Genomic DNA, 21,251 nt, shown 5'->3' on the forward strand with positions numbered 1-21,251 from the left:
TTAATGACCAGTCAACCAAGGAATCATTTTATCCATTCGCCCTTTATGCCCCATCATCTGTTTTGACATTTTAAGTGAGAAAGGTACACTGAGCCCTTGTTGTTAAGCCTCAGTGGCTGGATGGAATGGGTAGCTGCTTTCCACAACTTAGCAAAGGGAAGCTGATCCCTGCCAACTGAGAAAATCCGAAGTAACAGAGTATTTCCGCTGGTTATCAATAGCCAAAGATCACTCCCCACTGGCTCTTCACTGCTATGGCCCCAGAGATCTGCCTGGTTTCATAAAGATCTCGTTTTCTCTTCTCCACTTGGAATGGGAACTGAGGAACCAGCCTCGCGTCCTCTACTCCAACTCAATCATCCTCCACATTAGGCTCTTTTTTCTTTCCCTTTCCCCCATTCTCCCCCTCCCCTTCCTCCACACCCAAAAGAGTGACTAATACGAAACACAACCCACCCAGTTGGTCTTTCTTTCCGAAACTCTCTGGACGGACGGATTCCACAGTGAACAATGAATTACTCGATGGAATTCTTAAGATCATCTCCTGCAAATACTAACACCCTTCCCCTCCCCGCGAAGCTCGCAACTGCAATTTCAAGGGGAAGGAAATGATCGATTCTGCACGTCTGATTTGCCATCTTTTCCAGAAGTGATATCCCTCAGCCGTTTTACTTGTGTTTTCAGCTTTAGTCCAAATCGAGTCCCCGCGATCTGGGGGCACTGAGGCATTGTTTCCCGAAGGAACACGCTGACTTATAATGAACAAAGACGCCAGGCGAAAAGAGCCATAGGTAAAATTTCAAGATACAATTGATTATTCTTTCCTCTGGGCTGACAACTTCCAGGTTCCTAATTGTTTTCTGAGCATTTGGGGCTCCATGAAACGGGCATTCTGGGGAAATGCTATTGTTTACTCCTTCACACTTGACAAAAGCAATTCCCACGTGAAAGACAAGTTTAGCCCGTGGGACAGGGTCTGTTACCTAAAGGAGGAAACGGTCTGGTGAGTTCCCAAGCCTGAAAAGTTGTCATAATGTCACCTTCTATTGAGCTGCCCGGCCACTGTGTTCTCAGCCCCGGCTATTTTGGTCCCTGGAGGTTGTTTTCCAATAGTCCATGCAAGTCACATATCATGATCGATCATTGATGAAAACAACAGAACAGTGCATATTAAATTGGTGAAAAAGTCACTTTCCCCTCAAATGCAAGCCTACAAGAGATTATAACCTCTCCTGATTTAAACACGGCTCCCTGAAGTCTGCTCCTGGGATTTTCCCATTTCTTAATCCCCCAAAAAATCCTATCACCATCTGCATACAGGGAAAGTGGACTTTGTTTGACAGGCGCATTTAGAAGAATGCATTCAACCTTCGGTCACGAATGCCTTGATTTCCTTGATAAACGGATCGTGGTTTGTCTCTGAATGCCATCACTGAGAGAGAAGGGAGTTCTTTAAAAGAATAACCAGGGGACAAATATTCGTAAAATGAAGGCAGGATCCACTTTTTGTCAGAGGCGGTCAGTGGCTGCTGGTCCACTCAGAGGCCCCGTGCTGACCAGTGGCCTGGTTGCCCGGATTACGAACCGGCTGGACTCCGGTGGGCATTCTTAATTCATACTGTGATAAAGCTTTAATACCTCTGAACTACACCAACATCTTGCACTCCTGGGGCCCATTTTAGAACTCCAGTTTAAGATTAATGTGCTTATAATGTAATAATAATAATAATAATAATAATAATAATAATAATAAAAAGCATTTTCAAATAAATAAGCATTATAACTTGCTATCCAGGTGCCATTTACAAATCAAGAGCGGAGGAAATAGTACAAAATAAAACCAGGCGGAGGTCCGACAGAGTCTCAAGTTCAACTGTACTTGTTCTGAGCTGGAAGATTAACTTATTCACGTCCATCTTTGGCGGAAACCAGCGCACGTGTTTAAATTATTCAGTTTGCGTAGCTTCGACACTTAAAAATACAAAGAGGCTGGCATCAGAGTGGGAGGAAAGGATCAATCCCAGGTTGTTGTTTATCAGGCAGGAGGAGACAGCAAAGACTGACAAAAAAAAAACAAAAAAACAAAACAGAGAATGCGCCGCAGGGATCCTCCAAATCCAAACGCGCACCAAGTCGGCCCCAGAGAGCAGAGCCCCTCAGCCTGAGTGGGGAGCCCCGGGCTGGGACCTTGGGAGCTCAACATCACTATCATCTCCAAACTCATTTTGGGAGGAGCATCTCCTCTGAGCCGGAAAGTTAGCAACAGTGACAATAAATCAAGATGATATGAGACAACTGTTACTTTTTAATGAGTCCTTTAATGTTTTACATTATTTTGTGTGGTACAATCATTCCTCGTGCTTTTAAATTTGGAGATCCGAGAGAAAACAGCCTTTTTGCTGCAGTGCTCACCTCTAATTGTAACTTCTTTCTTCTGGAGGATTTCTTCCCCTGTGTATATGTTCCTGGCTCTGCAGGCATACGTGCCTGAATCTTCCAGGGAAGCATTCTTGACGGTGAGATCGAGAGTAACAGAGTATTCTTTAGTGATGGCCATTTTTTGCTTGCTGATACTGTGATGCATTGTGCGGTTTTTAACTGTCCGCAGCAAAAGCCAAGTAATGTCTCTGTATAAGAACTTGTTAACTGTGCAAGACAGTTTCAGGTCCTCTCCTTCCGTCGGCATTTTTTCCAAGTTAACGTGAAATCCGTTGGGCACGTCTGTAAAACAAGAACAAAGAGCTTCAGTTCGTAGAAAACTCAAGGCGTCTCATCCGGAGACAGTCACAGATCTTAACAACCGTTCCTACACGAATTCTCTCAGCATCAGCCTTAAAAGGATGAGTATGTGTCTCTTCCTTTCTGGGGAACTGATCCAACATAGGTAAGAGCCACCTAAGGGCAGCCCATCAGAAGCGAGGCAGGAAATGCAAAGCAGGCTGATTCGGGGGGGGGGGGGGACATTTTCCTTGTTTGGGGCAACAGAGTGGAATTTGTTTTACAACTTGGAATGATGACCACGTTTCCCATTTCTTTAGTCTGCACAGGACTCCTCCTGGTGACTGGGTGAAATGGGCAAGTCGTAAAAGAGACATTTGAACTAAAAACCAAGGATGGGGGGGACTTGGGTGGCTCAGTAGGCTAAATGTCCGTCTGTAGCTCAGATCACGGTCTCATGGTTCACGAGTTCGAGTCCCGCTATTTGCACAGAGCCTGCTTCTCATCTTCTGTCTCCCTCTCTCTGCCCCTCCCCTGCGCACCATCTCTCTCAAAACATAAATATTTAAAAGCATTCCTCTCTCTCATGGTTTCTCCTCGTGCCTCTGTTTCTTTTTAACAACAAAAAAACAAAAAACAAAAACCACAAAAAAAACCCAAGGGTAGTTTAATGGTCAAGCTTCTCCAAAATAAGTGAGGAAGTCCCAGGTACGTGGTAGGAGACTTGAGCCATGCCGGTCAACACCACTTTAAGCCTAGACTTTTCCAGTAAAAAAACCAACTGGTCTCCCCAGTTTCCTACAATTGGATGGATAGTACCCATCCTGCTGGGGTGCTATCTACCTTGCCTGCCCTTGGCTGGCACAGTGGGCAGAGAAGAGCCACGGCACATGCTCAGGTACCCTTTCAGGGGGACGGTCCTACTTGGACATAGGAGAACAAAATGCAGTCAACTCATCTGGAAGAGCTGCCTGATGCTCCGATGGGGGAGGGGGAGAGTAATTTCTAAAAATCAAGTTTACTCTCAAAAACGTAGGGAACACCTTCTGAGAGCTACCGTGCCATCAAAAGCCATTTCTCTCCTGTCAATCCCCAGCTAACCATCTCTGTCCCCAGCAACACCTCAGGAGCGTGCCTCCTCTGCTTTCTTAACCTTGACCTTCACTCAGCTTTTTGCGCTCAAGCTCCCTGGTCTCATTTGGGAGCATTTCCCCGGAGGATTTAAAAAAAAAAAAAAAAAAAAAAAAAAAAGAAAAGAAATCATTGGTCACTGGCCCCGAACTGACCTGCTCTCAAAACCCTCCCATTGCTTGTCACTTGGTGGCATGTCTGTATTTGAGCAAAGAATTTGGGCCAACATTTTACAAAGTACTTTGAAGATGAAAAGCATTATGTTCTGCTATTATTATTATTATTATCCGTTGCACACAAAGCTATAAAGAAACCTTTAAACCTTAGGGGGACAATAGTCCAAAATTAGATATCATATCAACTCTTTCCTAAATCGGGCTTTGCTTGTTTTTCTGATTTTTCTGGGCTTTGACTTTATTATAAAGTGTCACGTCTGAAGAAATGCCAAAGTATTCATTTGAAACCTGGGAGCAGGGGGTAACAGTGGCTTATGAAGCTGTCAGTGGCTGGAGAGGAGACCAGCAAAGGTTTTCCTGCTTTTAAAATGAAAAGCTAAGAATGGGTCAGAAGATGCCGAAGCAGCTAACACTCATTTTCAACATAACAATAAGGTGTCAGAAACAGCCCCTCTAACTCAGCATCTTTTTACATTTGGGACATTTTCCAAGCCTGAGGAGTAAAACGTCAGCCGTCAGCCTCCTCGCAGATACCAGCCGTCGTGTGCACACGGGCCACAGTCGAATCATTTCTTCAAAGACCCCGGGCTTGCCATTTATGAGGTCCCGTCCTGGCTGTCAGAACCCAAGCGAGCCCAAGTAACACCATTGAGATCATGCAGAGTTTCTATTTACTTTAGTGATTTGAAACTTCCTGTGGAAATAGCTCACAGGTTTCCTGATGGAAGATTTTGTTTATCTTTGCCAAGCACCACGAGGAATCTCAAAATAAAATGCATTTAGTGACACTGGGAAACCAGGGAGATAAGGCAGTACTGTTCCTGCTTCACCCCCAGTAATTGCTAACACACCCAGCCCTAGTCCCGCGGAGTGCCAACAAATGGCAAAAACACACACACGGAGGCAAAGAAAAGAACCAGCTGGGTTTTGAGGTCTGCTTCTCACACCGTTAGCGAAGTCACTTTAGTTCATGTCACCAGACAGCCTCTTAGAAACGACTCTCTCTCAGGCATTCTCTTCTGATCCATAGAAGATGATAAGTAAAACGTCCTAACACTAGTTAAGGAATCCAGAGGGATTTTTTTCCTCTCAATTCATGTGGATTTGTTTTTTTAGATGGAGTACAAAAACAGACCCAGGAAAGAACTGCCTTCTAATGAAGCGAAAGCAGGCGACCTTCCCACACTGGCGTATCTGCTGCAGATTTCGGCACAATCCTCGTCGGCACCAACTAATTCATATCGCATCCATGGCATCTTATGAGATGTCATGGAGAAGAATCAATCCTTGCTCGGAAGAGATATCTGATTTAGGGGTAGGTGCAAGAGTAATCTATTTACACAGGTGTGTATTAGGGGATGGACATTTTGACTCAGTTGGATCAAACATGTGAATTAAGCTCACGAAACAGACAAGCATAGAAATGCACAGGTTGAGAGGTATAGCTTGTCAGGTCCTAATAAAGAAGGCTTTCCTTCTGCTGAAGAACAGAAATAACATTCCCTAAGAAGTGAGTGGTTACTAGAAAGTTGTTTGTTTGTTTCAAGTAGCTACTACGTGCAAGTGAATGGCAAAGTTTAGAGCACAAGGGGTGGGGAATTCTAAAGGCCAAGGCCAACTTGTTTTCATTAATTTGGAAGGCAACTGTGTTAAATTGTTATTATATTTTAACAAACGGGCAACAGGACTGAAATGAGGACCAGTAAGGATCCAAATCCAGATCTTTTGATTTAGAACAGGTGAATTTTAGACAGATCTTTTAAACCAGTGTTTGCACTAGGTTAAGTATAAACACCAAGCAAATATGCATTCATCTTTCAGAAAACAGACGTGGAAGGGGCAACATTCCTGAGTACTTAGCTCTATCTCTAGTTGACAATAAATCTCATGATAAGGATTTAAGAAAGAAAAGAGTCATAATTAAAAAAACAACGAATATAAGCAAATTATCATTACCAAAACTAGAACTTTTCAGGACTAGCAGAAAATAATTCAGAGCAATTCTATTCAGTTTAAGATTAAAGCTCTTGAATTTCTAGAGGAAAACACTGTAAGCCTCAAGTACGTATGTTTGACTTGAATTCTCATCGCCCGTTTCTGAGGACAAGCCTAGAGATCTAGAAAGGATTTAGCCATCCCATGGTTAAAAATTGTATAATGTGGAAGGAGTAGGAGGGAATCTCTGTCTGCATTCAACAGACATGCTGACCACAGACAGACACACAACAATGCAAAGTTCAGTAGGATGGGCTAGATATTGGTGTTGCAGTTGAGGCTGGTCATCAAATTCATCATTTCGGGGGACTCCGAACAACAAGGAAACGAACACAACATTCCCCTCCACTCTTGGTAACTCCTCTTCCGGTATTGCCTTCAGCTCCAGGCAAGAGGGGTCCCTGCCCTGGGCCTTTACTTGGCTCTATGCTGGCTGTCCTTCCCCCCACCCCCGCCCCAATATAAAGAGTCTGTGGGGTCAGGAAAGCATGCCACCCCAAGCCTGTGCCACCCCCCATTCCATGTCTTTTTTTTTTTGGGGGGGGGGTCCTGGGGATCCCAGAATTCCCTGTAAAGATGGCCTCAAGTCTGCTTCCAGACTGAAAAAGTCCTCCTGAGGTCAGACTGCTCATGAGTGGGCACACTTGTAGGTCCCAGGGAAGACTGTTAGGGGTGCGGACAGTACTTGGCTGACCATACACGTGGGTGCACTAGTGGGGCCCAGCCAGGAATAGAAAGAGAAGAGGGGGGTCAGTTCCTTCTGCACCTTCAGGCACTGTCACATCCCGCTGTGGACCTGTGAGTAGTCCCCGAATTCGGCATCCGCGTTTCACATTTCGGGCCATCGTGGAGAGGTCTATCTGCCCATGAGAAGCCGAACCATAGCATGGTATCCGGTCTGGGCTCTGAGAACGTCAGGGCAAGGCTAGCCTCTTCCTTCTACCTGTTCAGATTTCATGCCCTCCTTCCCCCGGACCACCTCAGCCCTTCCTTCTCAGAGGCTCAGAGCACCACCGGACCACACGGTACCCACTGGCCACGTGTGGCTACCGAGCCCTTCGAATGGGGCGAGTGTGACGGCCAAGAACTGAATTGTATTCCGTTTTATCTCAATTACTTTAAATTTTAAACACTGAAGCCGAACAAGGTTTTAAAAATATTGATCACATGTCAAGATGATGATATTTCGGATACACTGGCTTACATAAAATTCATCTTACTTTTTATTCTTCAAAAATATAGTTTTACTGGAAAATTCTAAATTACGTGTGTGGCTTGTATTTCTATCGGACAGCATTGGCTTAGCGTCGGTAAATGCACCTGCCACCTTGCTGCTACACATGCCTCTTGATATGAGGATGTGACATTTCTTTTTTGTGTTAAAACTGTCTTCCTATAAAGACGGGGCTTCACGGAGAGCCGTTCAAGTGCTCAGAGCAGCGCTGAACTGTTCTATTCTTGTATAAACTTGTTGAACTAAACTTGTATAAACTTGTTGAACGTTCAGCACAGGATTGCTCAATCTTTTATACTTTAAATCATACGTACGGTGACTTAGGATTTGCATAGGAATTTGTTTCCAATCAAACATAAAGGACAGTACAAACCTTTGTTCCTAAGTGGTCCAAATCATCCCACACTGATAAGAGAACCAATATTGTGTGCAATGGCTATCTGAATCCTTCTCTAAATAAAGGAATTTTCCAACTTGGAGTAGATACAAACACGATTTCCCTTATACTTCTCAGCTGTAAGGGGACAGGGGCTGACCCGGTCTAGGAGTGGCTCTGCTGTGTCCCTCTTCACCTCTCCAAACCCCATTTCCTCACCTGGAAAGTGTGGGGGCTATCAGGCTGAATAGCCTCTCAAGTCTCTTCCGGCTCTCACATTCTGTGAGAATCTACCTCAGGAGATCTCCCACGACACAGCTTCTCTGAGGATTGGCTAACTTGCCGGAAGGCTCCCTGTGATCTGACATCCCATATGTCTCATGCAATCAGACCTACCTATTTCTTTCTAGAGAACTCTAGGCAACTGCTGCAGCCTGCCCCATGCAGCGCGAAGTTTCCAGAAAGCTGGCAAACTGCCCGGGTTTCCTCAGAAAATTGGGGGAGTGTGGAGCCAGGCAATTGTTTTTATACTTTGAGCTACTTACTTCCTTCCTGTACCCATGGAGGGACATAGGGAGTGCCATTTGTGTCCCTTGGACATTTTAAGATTTGCAGAGACCATCATATTTAAGGCTGAAAATCAGTAAATGCTACCAAAAAACAGCACGAGTTACCGTCAACAAACTCAGTTTCAGTTCTATAGGAGAGCCTCATTCCCCAAAAGCAGAAATGACTTACGTTGTGAGACAATTAGCTTTTTAATTAAAAAAAAAAAAAAAAAAACACGTCATCAAAGGTTTGGTTTCCTTGATTATTACCAAACAACTGCTATGTACCAGACCCCGTGCCAGGTGCGGAAAAGAGTTTAAAAACGAGTACGACAAGATCCTAACCTCACGACCCAATCTGGGGAGGAAGATGCACACAGACAGCTCTACAAGGGAACTTGGAGAAATAACTTGTTAGATCCAGTGACGCCAAATTCTATTCCTGAGAGCAAGGATGAAGTTACTCAACGTTTAACAATTCTATGGAATTTTTTAAAAACAAAAATCCTTCCAGCTCTAAGTGCACCAAGAAGCAAATTGTAAGGACATCAAGGTCACCAGGCTATCTTTGTGAGTATAGGGTATATCACTTACCTGTGATATAAAAGTTTATGTTTCTTTCCACAGTCCCTACTTTATTAGAAGCCACGCAACTGTAGATTCCAGAAATCCTAGCGTCCGCCACAACCAAGGTACTAGCCGTCTGTGAAAGAAAAGGAAACTTTAGCGAGAGCAAAGAACCATTTGAACATCCCGAAGATTCTTCTGAGGGCTGAAATGATTCAGCTATTCCATTCATTCAGCAAGGGTACTATTGCACGCACGGTGGTTTACCAGAAGGCTCTCCCTCCGCCGAGCCCCAGCAAGAATGGAAAAATAACAGGAAAGCGGGTCCTCAGGAGACCGGGGGCTATGACATCCGACTCACATGAGGGTTTCAGGCTTATTTATCTCGTGCTGCTGGCGTAACAATTATAGACCTAAAGCCGAGATGCGGGACGGCACGTCCTACTCTGTGAGGTGGTCACTTCCACGTCAATGAGAGGAACAGGTGAGGCCGAGGCCTTCCCTTTTGTTCGGATGACCTGAGATCATGGATGCGTTTGGTAACAGGAGGTCTCTTTGCTGTTTGCTTCTGTAATGGGCATGTCCAGTGGGCAGGGACAGTGGAGAAAGGCGGGCTGAACCCTTTCTTGTAGGCACTCAAAGAATGTAGCCTCATAGCCCCGAAGGTGCTGAGGGAGAGGCTGGAAAGTTCACTGAGGTTGTCAGTGTGTGTGTGTGTGTGTGTGTGTGTGTGTGTGCGCATGTGCACAAATTACTCAACTTCTTCGCCTGCCAATTCCCAGTCTAGGAAATGAAGACCAAAGTTGTGAATACGACAGTATCGTTTCACTAGATTTTAGTGCTGTTTGACTAATGAGCCCTGAAAGAGACACCGGGGTGAGTGTGAAGGCACGATCTAAGCTGTGATGTCTCAAAGAGTAGTGCGACACACATTTACACACCTTCAAGACCCGCTTTGCTGTCTTTTTAAAGATCGATTAAAAAAGAATAAAGATAAAAATTAGTAATACGCAACAGATGGTTGGTTTTAAAATTTAACCCAGCCTGGCAAAAAATACACACTTATACATTAAAAAAAAATGAAAAATGCTAGTTAAGCTTTTTATATTTAAAAGGACAAAAAAAAAAAAGAATTTATCCCATTATTTCTAGATTGTTGCAGCTCTTGCCCTAGAACACAAATCACTGGTCAGAGGCTTTGAAATTACAGAGGCTGCCTGTAGTGATGCCTCGGGATGAGAGGGGTGTCCTCCCCGAAGTGTTATTTAGACCCAGTGACTCACAGGCTAAAGTAACATATAGACTAAAATGTGACAGTGGGCATGCTAAGACGATGAACACAAACTCTACAAAGGGTCCTAACATTTTTCTGAGTTGCTAAGTAATGGGCTCGTCACTTCACTTATGTTCTCCTATCCCAGCCAATAAATGGACACGTTTCTGTCTTTTATCTACAGATCAAGACGACTGAAAACTACACTCCTAGTTTTTTTGTTTGTTTTGGGCGGCAAATTTTCTGTAATTTTCACTATGGTAGAGTGTATATTACATGTTGTTTCCTCTTCTGTTTGTTGGATCTGTTTAATTACATCTGCTCATATATCCTGTATGTCGTTGACATTATTGGCAATGAAAACATCTGCAATTTGTGGCAATTCTCATTCAACTTCGCCCTCACTGATTGGGTGTTCATCAAGGCACTGAGCAGATGTTGTAGGGGAAACAGAGATGAACGTGACACAATCCCTATCCTTAATCTTGAAGAGTCCTTGAAGGCCTACTTTAAGGTGATAGAGACGAAATTCCCTACTTGATGGCCAAATATGTATTATTCTCTCTTCTGCAGAGAAAATACTCCCATGCAGGCAAATAACCAGTAGAGAAGACCCTGAAGGAGCTCAGGGGTCTTTCTCTCTATGTTAATTATTTTTTTTCTCTATGTTAATTATTAATCGATATAAGAGGTGGCAAGTAAGAGGAAAGAGCTCTCCAGAATATTTCTTTTGAATTATCGCACCCCCCACTTAAAAGCCATGGAAGAACATGGAAATACTTCGAAGAGAAGCTTGCAGGCAGCAACGTGAAAAGAAGTGTTAGCTTGTGGCCGCTGGGACAATGCAGACTGTCAAGTAAGACTATGACTTCTTTATTTGGTCTCTGGAAACTTGGGCCCAGACGCAGCCAGTTCAGACCCAAGGGACACCAATGAAGGTCCTTCGCACCCCCCCCCCCCCCCCAGCTCAAGCACTGCTTTTCTTATGACGTTAGCTCTCAAGTGTTTATCCTCGCAGGCCTCGGCACAATCCTATCTACGTTCTTTGATTTGTTGCTCAATAAATAAGTGAGGAACTCATTTCTGTCTGTACCGAGAATGCTGATATTAGGGACAGTGATTACCTGAATCTGAAAGTTCTATCTGCGTTTCTATTAAAATTACTTTGATTTCACTGAACTCAAAGCAAATGAGCAAGGGAAAGTCAATTCAGACGTGCACATCTGCCATAGTTAAGACTTGGGCAGGCAATCTGGCGATAATTCCAATGAACAGATGGATAGCTCAGAACCCGTGTATAATCAGAGAATAAAATCGAGATACCTAGCAATGAAAGGAATACAGGTCACACGATGAGCCACAGAGATACAAATGCATCCGAGTCTCTCTTATTTTGCTTGAATGAGCCCTCCCCAAACCAACACCTTAGCCATAGGCAAGTCTGCTCCAGAACTCACCTCTCCCAAGTTTCTATTAAAATCGAATGAGAAAATGACATTGATGGGGGTTTACATTATTTGTTTCTGGGTACATTTATGTAGCCCTCTAGCTGTGTGCCAATGTGTGAGGTATTATCTCATTTACTCCTCCCTATAGCCCCGTGAGGTGGGTATATTACCCTTGATCTCTACATGAAACTGCTTTTTGCCTTAAAACTCTTTAGATGGAAAAGCACAGATCTATTGGTAGTGTTCTGTCTACTCTTCGGATTGAATTTTTCTTGAAGAATACATCCTTAAATTGGCAGAGATGGGTCACATAAGCTGAAATCTTCCTAGGGACAGAAATACTCGGTTCTTTCTTATTATTTGACACAAGCTGCAAGCTGTTTTTCAACTGATCCATTATTATAAGGTTTGAAAACAGGACGGATGAATGAAAAAGTTATAAAGAAGGAAATTTAAAGAGAAGATGAAATTAAAACCCTATGATCAACTTTATTAAAAATTATCTGATTCTAGAGCACTTCTTTTTCCAGATAATGTATTTTTTTTTAATTTTTTTTCAACGTTTTTTATTTATTTTTGGGACAGAGAGAGACAGAGCATGAACGGGGGAGGGGCAGAGAGAGAGGGAGACACAGAATCGGAAACAGGCTCCAGGCTCCGAGCCATCAGCCCAGAGCCCGACGCGGGGCTCGAACTCACGGACCGCGAGATCGTGACCTGGCTGATGTTGGACGCTTAACCGACTGCGCCACCCAGGCGCCCCCAGATAATGTATTTTTAAATTACAAACGGAAACGTATTTTCATGAAAAACAAAAGATGTTTGGTAACGGAAGTAGAAACTTTATAGGGTCAGAAAAAGCTCCAGTGTGAATTGTAGGTGGGTGCGGTTTTTCTGGGCAGAAGACAACTTCTCCTAGGGCGTTAAGTCTAAACGCAGGAGTCTTCTGAGTGAAAGGGACAAATCCTTTCCCCGGTGCCTGTAACCAAATACTATTGTTTCAAAGGGGGAAAAAAAATGAAAATAACCTAACAGTTGGAACACCAAATATTAACTTAATACTTAAAAGGGCAAGTGCCAAGAATTTGAGTTGTTACATGTGGAATGTACACTTCGAGGGTGCCTTTAACTTGCCCTGCCAGGACCCCAAGGATTTAGACAGTAGAAAAAGACCCTTAACGTCATTCTCCGGGTTCTTTTACACGACCCAAGAATGCTGATGAAATGTGTTGTCAGGTACTGTAAAGTGGGAAGTTATTCATACCCCTTCCTTCCTTCCCTCTCCCCAAGCATTAGTAACTCCCTACTACAATGCGGTTTGAACCTCATGGAAGAGAATGGATGGGATGATGGGTAATTCTGCCTAATTTCCAGAACGCATTTTAAAAGGTCTAAATATGGAACGGTGATTTTAATCTCGGGATGTTTCTAATATCGTTTCCTTTTAAGTGTGTCAGGGGGACATAAGAGTAGATATATAAAGGCCATGGAAGAATCTAAAATTAACCTCGGGTGGCACGTTGGAGCCAAGTGATGGGAAAACAGAACAGGAGAATTCAACAACAACAACAAAAAAGAAGCAGCCTGGAGGAATGTGGGAAATGAGACCCGAACTGCAATTCTGTGATTAGGTTTCATGCCTCTTTCGTGGATCGGTCCCACATGGCACACTTCTCAAGGTAACCTCCAAACTAGCAAACTACCTCGGCGGAAATGTCACCAGAACGGTAAAATTGTCGCAAGTCTCCGGCCTCACGGAGTTAACGCCGTAATATGTATTTCCTGACTGTGTTTTCTAACCCAGGGTCCCTTCGACTTCCTACTCCATAGCTGCAACCCCAACAGTCTGGCAACCCCATTAAACAATACTAAAACTCCTCACTCGTTATCAGCAACTCCAATTGATGACTCATTTTTCACCGATCTAGGCCAAAACTTGCCAATAAGGAAACTAAATTTGATTGTCCTCTGCACCCTTCTAGGAGTTAAACAAAACAAAAAAAAAAAAAAAAGGAAAAAAAAGGAAACGCCTGGAATCTTACGGATGCTCCAGTGAGCCCTCCATTCTCTTGATCTGTCGGGGGGAGGGGTGTCGCTGGGCAGGCTCGTTACGTGACCGTAGGTAAAAGGGTCATTTATAGTCTAAGCTGGGACTTTACTACGCTTGCTAAACATGGACAGAAAAGCAGTTTTGTGGACACAAGCGCCCACTGGGTCTGGAGGTCTATATTTAAAACCTTTGCAGGAGCGCCTGGGTGGCTCAGTGGGTTGAGCGTCCGACTTCGGCTCAGGTCATGATCTCACGGTTTGTGGGTTCGAGCCCCGCGTCGGGCTCTGTGCGGACAGCTCGGAGCCTGGAGCCTGCTTCGGATTCTCTGTCTCCCTCTCTCTCTCTCCCTCTCTCTGCCCCTCCCCAGCTTGCACTCTGTCTCTCCCTCTCTCAAAAATAAAAACACATTAAAACAAAATTAAAAACAAAACCTTTGCAGAAGTACAAAATTACGAAACGATAAAGTTGTTTCAAGCCACATGACAGACAATCAGGGAAGCTCTTCTCTCCCTCAGGGTTTGGGCCTTCACTCGCCCTGTGCTTTCCAGGTATCCTGTATGGAGTCAGGTTGCTGCTTCAGGGTTCATTCAGGCTAATTCGAAACCTCATCTGGCTTTTTCATTTTTCACTTTTTTTTTTTTCCTATTGTGTATTTTTGTGGCTAGGATACCCCAACAGGACTAGAAGCTGACGCTCAAAGTAGGCTCATACATTCTCGTGTTAATACCCGGGAGCCAACGGTACGTGTACCTGACGTGGTCAGAAAGCAAAACAAACTGACACAATTGACGGCATCTTAGAGTTTTCTAGTAACTTTGTGACAACCGCCTTGCTTTCTACTCTGAGGCGTTTCCTTTAAAAAAAAAACAACGGGGTGTCACTCCAACTTTCAAGTTTACAGAATTTCCTCTTTTCAAAGCATCTCATTGAACTGCTCTTGCCCATGCTATCCATCATGGGACGTTTTCAACTACTGTTCATTTCTATTAGAGAAAAAGAATTTTAACCACCGCTGTGGTCATAAAAACTTTTCCTAAATCCTTGACAAGTGGTTGTTCACATTTTGTTGCAAGCCGTCACCACCGTAATTTCTGTACCTAGTTGGTAGAGCAGTGGTTTTGGGAACAGGAACACTTTACTTTGAGTTTCTCATTCACCACATTTAAGCTGTTTGAGTTCATGTCGTCACCCCCATTTTTCTTATCTTTATTTAAAAAATTTGTTTTTGGGGCGCCTGGGTGGCACAGTCGGTTAAGCGTCCGACTTCAGCCAGGTCACGATCTCGCGGTCCGTGAGTTCGAGCCCCGCGTCGGGCTCTGGGCTGATGGCTCAGAGCCTGGAGCCTGTTTCCGATTCTCTGTCTCCCTCTCTCTCTGACCCTCCCCCGTTCATGCTCTGTCTCTCCCTGTCCCAAAAATAAATAAACGTTGAAAAAAATAAAAAATTTGTTTTTAACGTTTATTTTTGAGAGAGACAGAGACAGACAGAACACGAGTGGGGGAGGGGCAGAGAGAGGGGGAGACACAGAATCTGAAGCAGGTCCCAGGCTCTGAGCTGTCAGCACAGAGCCCGGCGCGGGACTCGAACCCACAACCGTGAGTGAGATCATGACCTGAGCCGAAGTCGGATGCTTAACCCACTGAGCCACCCAGGTGCCCCTCTCATCTTTAAAAAGGAGATAAGCACTCTGCCCAAAGACTGGCGAATGTCAAAAAGTTTTACAGAACGAGGAATTCAGATGTTATTTGTTGTTATTGTTCAACCCTATGTGGGGGGAATGATGTTATCTATTTTGTTGCCTTCAAATGCAAAAAATACAGCTGGACACACAGATAACATAAGCATAATCACACTCCAGCCGACAGTATCCATACGAATGAACGGCTCCAAATCAAGATATGCATATATAAATAGACAATTTGGCAATGGGTTGATAGGTTTCTCCTTTTTAAAGCATCGCTCCCCCTGTGCCTGATAAGAGCAGATTTTTAAGTGTTATTTTTCACTAATGTCAACAGACAAAAGTCACCAGGTCTCCGGTCTACTGAGATGTGCCCAGTTCAGAAGGTATCAGATACTGCTGAGGCTCAGTGGAGGTCAGGGGCACAGCGAACGCACAGTGTTTTTGCAGAGAGGGCAGCAAAGGCAACCCAACGTGCGTTCCCTAAGTTCAAGGTTCTTCCGCTCTTATGCAAATCCACCGCGTGCACAATTTCTACCTGGACACTTGAGGGCTGGGGGGACCAAGGCCAACATGAAGCTCAGGAGATTTGCTGAGAGTAATAAAGTCCATTGTATCTGGCCCACGAGTAGCAGGTTTTCAACCACCACACATAAAACTGTGGTAGCCTAGAAGTAGGGTAAAATCTCTGAGCCTTTCCAGTTCTTGGCATCCTTTTTTAGAGGAGGAGTTGGATTTCCAACATTGGTCAATGGGTACAAAGTTTCAGTTATGGTAGGTGAGTCCTCGAGATCCACCATAGGACACAGTACTAGTTTACCATGCTGTGGCCTATATGGAAACATCTGCTAAGTGGTATCATTCATTCATGCATTCATATATTCAATGGGAGGAAACTCTTGGAGGCGACGGGTGAAATTTATGGCATTGACTGCGGTGATGGTTTCATGGCTGTGCGTTTACCTCCAAAGTCATTAAACTGTATACGTCAAATCTGTACAGTGTTTTGTACATCAATCATACCTCAATAAAAATTTTTTAATACTAAAAAGAGCACCAGCAACGATGCCTACTAGGCTCTCATTAGGTCAGGGAACTTTTTTTTTTTTTTTTGGTTAGAAGTCTATTTTTTTAAAGGTGGGGTATAATTGATACATAACATTGTATTCGTTTCAAATGGAGAGAGTAATTTGCATGTATTACCATACAATCACCAAAATAAGTCTAGTTAACATCTGTCATCATACATAGTTAAGCAACTTTTTTTTTTTCTTGTGATGAGCACTACCAACATCTATTCTCTTGGCAACTTTCAAATATGCGATACGGTATTATCAACGACAGTCCCTATGTCGTGCATTACATCCCCAGGACTCAGTTACTTTATCACTGGAACTTGGCTTGATCACCTTCACTTATTTTTCACACCCCTCACCCCACCACCAATCTGTTCTCTGTTATCGATAAGCTTGGGGGGGTTTGCTTTGGATTCCACATGTAAGTGAGATCAGACAGTGTTTGTCTTTTTCTGCCTGACGTCTTTCACTTTGCATAATGCCCTCCAAGTCCATCAATGTCCCAAGTGGCAGGACTCCATTCATTTTCGTGGCTCAGTAATATTCCTTTGTGTCTACACAGGCCACATAGTCTTCATTCATTCACTGATGGACACTTAATTTGCTTCCATAAATGGGCTACTGTAAGTAATGCTGCTATGAACTTGAGGGGGCACGTATCTTTGACATGGTGGTTTTGTTTTCTTTTGGATACATATCCAGAGTCAAACTGCTGGATTACGTGGTAGTTCCATTTGTAATTTTTGGAGGAACCCCCAAAAACCTCCATGTCGTCCATAGTAGCTGTGTAAATTTAGAGTTTCGCCAACAGGGCACAAGGGTTCCCTTTTCTCCACATCCTCCCCAATACTTAGTATTTCTTGTCTTTTTGATAATGGCCATTCTGACAGGTGTCAGGCAATAGCTCATCGTGGTTTTGATTTGCATTTCTTAGGTCAGGGAATCCTAACATACTGTATGTGTTTGCATACCCTGAGTAAGGTTTTGCCCTTGCAAAGACAGAGGGGGGAAAAACAACATATTTTGTGAAATGGAAACATTCCACTCGAGCCCTAAGTCTCGTACCAGCTTATGCTTATCGACACCCTACTTTATGGGTTATCAGGGATTCTCAGTCCTGGGTCCATGCTAGAATCTCCCAGGTAATTTGTTATGAACCTTAGGCTCTACTCCAGAGATTCAAATGCAATTAATAATTCGTGGAGTATTCGAATACTCAGCTAGGGTCGAGAGCCATTGATATTTGAGAGGCAGCTCCTTTGGGACCTAGTACTCATTCCTTTGGAAGTGGTGGGCCACTGGAGAACCGAGTGCGAGAAGTCTCAGAGTATCTGTGCACGAAGACCTGTCTCAGATCTCGTCTTTCTTCTCTTTGAATTTTTGTTTGAGCATTCGAATGACTTCTGGCTCTAGTCAACCTAGAACCGGGAGCTGAGCGTGTGTTTTTAAAATAAATATCCCAAATGCACATTTTTGCAGACAGTACCTTATTCTTTCCTTCTATTATTGCCGTGCGCTGAGTGATGCTCTCAATCCTGTTTCCTACGTTGCTGTCAGGATCCAGGATCAGGGGTTCATCATTATTGGAGCAGAAGTCATATCTATTTAAAAAAAAAAAAAAAAAAGTAGGTCATTACTATGTTGCTTTGTAGCATGGTAGCATGGTCCAGTCCAGGATGACAGGTGGAATCAAAATCATCACTGGTTAAGTCCTGAGATAACAAGATAACAAAACACATTCTCTTCTTTCCCTTGGAGTGTCCCCCCCTATCCACCCTTAGAACTTACAAACAGAAAACACATTTTGCTTGAACTGAAAGAAACCCACACCAGCGTATCTTCGTACATCCTTCCTGTCCTAAATGTTAAATACTAAGTAAAAATGCAAAAATTAGGAAATTGAATATCTAGATTTTAATGAGTTCATGGAAGAGGAAACATGCAAACACAGGGGGAAAAAAAGTTACGTTAATGAATGGAAACCTCAAGGAAATAATAGCATTTCACATCTATAAAAGGTTGGCTTTTAATCAGAATATTCCATTATACAGCTGATTTTTTTTCCAGGGCTAATTAAGTGTATATGGAAACACACAGCATGAAGCAGTTATTAAATTCAGTCTATTTCTTTCCAAGTTTGGGGAGATCATGAGAAGCTCTTTAACTGCTTAGGCCTCGAGTGTTTAATTATAAAACAATCTCCTCTGTTTCTAAAAGTCCATGAAATCTCTTATTAAGCTAGCTAGTAGAGTACCCTTTTAAAGACAGAAGGTAACTTGCTCTCTCAAACACACATTATTATCAGCAAACTATGGTTTTCGTATGGTTTACTACCCAAATTTTGGTGTAAATCTTTATTTGCCATGTATCATGTTCTACATAACCCAGGTTCTGCGTGAATTAAAAAAAATCCCAACAACAAAAAAGACACTTCCGTCCACTCTGACCCAGTCAGGAGTATCTTCACTGGCCCTGCTGCCCGCTGGCTTTTCCCACCTCAGACCATTACCCGAATGTTCGCATTTTTAGTGGAAACCTTTCTGCTCCAAAGTTCCAAAGGGCGTACTGAAGAAAGTCCAGGCTTCCTTGTCTGACAGTCAAGACCATCCACAACGCATTCCCTACCCAGAATTTGTGGTGAGCAGAGAGCCTGCTGGGCTCTAATTTATACACGCTGTGGGCAGATTATGGAGCTTTTCCAACCAGCAGGAACTTCAGCCTCCAGGCTGTTCCAGGAGGAACAGCCCAGTTCCAGAAAGAATGAGCGGTTGATCCAGGGCAGCCAATGGCAGCGATGATGGACATAAGATGATAGAGAATAAAGTAGGTGAGGAAGAAGGTCGGACAGATGGGACTGTGATGACCAGGAAAAAGTTCTGTGATTATCCCTCTCCTTGAGCTGAGAAGGGGCTCCGGACTGTTCAACCACTGAGTCTCTCTGGGTGGTCTCCCCTCCGGGCCTGTCAAGTCCTCCCCCAGAGCACTGACCACTTTCTAAGTGGCCCCCCCTGGGCCAGCCGCTCCAGGGGATGGGGCCCCATCTGCTTAGGCACTCCGTCCTCACAGTAAGGCAAGGGCCTAGCGTGTAATTGGCACTCCATTAACACCTATAAACATCCACACCTGCACGGGGGACAGATACGCTGTTTCTAGTAAGAGCTTTCATTTAACTGTTCGTTATTTTCAAACATACTGGTTAAGTAGAAACCTAATGTACTAAAGCCCCACAGACTCACCGCCCAGACAGAAGTTATCAAGATTTTGCCACAGCTGTTCGGGCCTATCCTTATTTCTTTCCGTTTTCTCTTCTGTGAAGTATTTTGAAGCAAATCTCAGACATCGTGTCATTTCAGCCCTACGTATCCCTAAAAGAGCGCACACCTTCTACGATAACGACGCCATCATCACGCCTAACTGTACCAGCTCCGTGTATCAGGCTTGCCCAGATGTTTTTAAAATGTCTCTCTTCTAGACTCTTAAAAATTGAGAACAAACTGAGGGTTGATGGGGGGGTGGGAGGGAGGGGAGAGTGGGTGATGGGCATTGAGGAGGGCACCTTTTGGGATGAGCACTGGGTGTTGTATGGAAACCAATTTGACTATAAATTTCATATATTGAAAAAAAAATAAAATGGCAGGAGATATTTAAGACATAAAAAAATGCCTAATATGGAGGCTAAATAAAATTATGCTCATGTTGTTTTTAAAAAAATAAATGAATTAAAAAATATATATAAAATAAAATAAAACGTCTCTCTTCTACACAAGTTAGATTATAAGATTTAAAATAAAAAAGAACAGTAAGGACTGGCCGTTCCGTAAGGAGTGTAAGCGATTTCTGCCAGATATGCCTGATTATCATCAGGGAAAATCGGTCAACATCTGAACTGTTACTGATTAGTAGAAGAAAACGAACCCAAGAGGAATGATATCCTTTCTCCTCTAACTTGAAACACGTTAATGCCACAGTTTTGAAATCACACGTCATCGCGCTCTTTTTCACGATCGGTATTCTCCGTTCTCTAGACTGTAACATCCCTGCCCTCGCATCTCTCACACACACTCAGTACGCACACGGGTATATACACGGGACATCTGCCCCCCACGTAGCTGGGGTTTCGTGCACACACGCACACCTGTATCAGGCCACTGCGTGTGTACTTGGTACCGTTCCCATCGAAGGGCTGAAATTCTCTTGTACCTGGAAAAGAAGCTTTGCATTTCATTCTTTCTTTTCCCCCCAGACAAAGATCCAGGGACGCCTCACGCGGAGATCTTAATTGCATCCTTTTGGTCTTCAGGAAAAGGCAGAGAAATATGTTGGAGCCCAGCAAGTCTAGGCATTTCCCGAGGGAAGCGCGGTCTGCCGAGTTCACGTGGGGCTGTCAGCCTCTGACCCCCACCCCCGCCCCCAAACTCTGAGGGCGCTGACAGTGGCACCAGCCCTCCTATGGACACCACAGGTTGGCCCCGGTGCAAAGGTCCTCCGAGTGCACAGGACAGATTCTGTGGCTGTTTTCTAATTTGGGGACTGCTTTTTTTTTTTTTTTCCTTTTTCCCTTTTTATAATTGAAAAAAAAAAAATTGTTTGTTATTTTGGCACCTAGCATAATAACAGCACTTGAAAAGAGATTTGGGGGGGGGGGGAGGGGAATTTGCCGAAGCCTTAAGAATACATCAAGCTCTTGAGGAAGTAGATTGTGCCATGTTTGAAGATGCAAAGATAATCACTGTGCTGGGAACCGTCTTGAGGGGGGAGGAAGCCGAACAACAAGAGGAAAGCAGCGTTCACTCCTGATTTCGCACAGGAAGCCCACGGCACCTCCTGTCAAAGGGAGATAAGAAAGCTCCCAGGCACTATTCTGGACAAGGCCACGGTTATCAGCTTCAGCTCCGCGCGGTCCTCTCCATGCGCCCAGCCTCTGTCCCTTGCCTAATGAGCTTTCGGACTCCTGCCTCCATTTGCATACAGCACGCCA

General features: G+C 44.0%; 1 protein-coding gene across 1 annotated transcript in view; it reads right to left on the bottom strand.

The window, feature by feature from the left end:
• FLT1 (fms related receptor tyrosine kinase 1) overlaps positions 1–21,251 on the bottom strand; it is a 175,750-nt gene that overhangs the window by 74,520 nt on the left and 79,979 nt on the right. Inside the window, exons 12-14 of the mRNA XM_040448115.1 lie at positions 17,760–17,874; positions 8,773–8,881; positions 2,413–2,721 (exon numbers count right to left, since the gene is read on the bottom strand). Coding sequence (XP_040304049.1) covers positions 2,413–2,721; positions 8,773–8,881; positions 17,760–17,874 — 533 coding nt within the window. The remainder of the gene's footprint in view (positions 1–2,412; positions 2,722–8,772; positions 8,882–17,759; positions 17,875–21,251) is intronic.

The sequence above is a fragment of the Herpailurus yagouaroundi genome, unplaced genomic scaffold (genome assembly GCF_014898765.1).
Source record: "Herpailurus yagouaroundi ecotype Mexico unplaced genomic scaffold, PumYag 197, whole genome shotgun sequence".
NCBI classification, from domain to species: domain Eukaryota; kingdom Metazoa; phylum Chordata; class Mammalia; order Carnivora; family Felidae; genus Herpailurus; species Herpailurus yagouaroundi.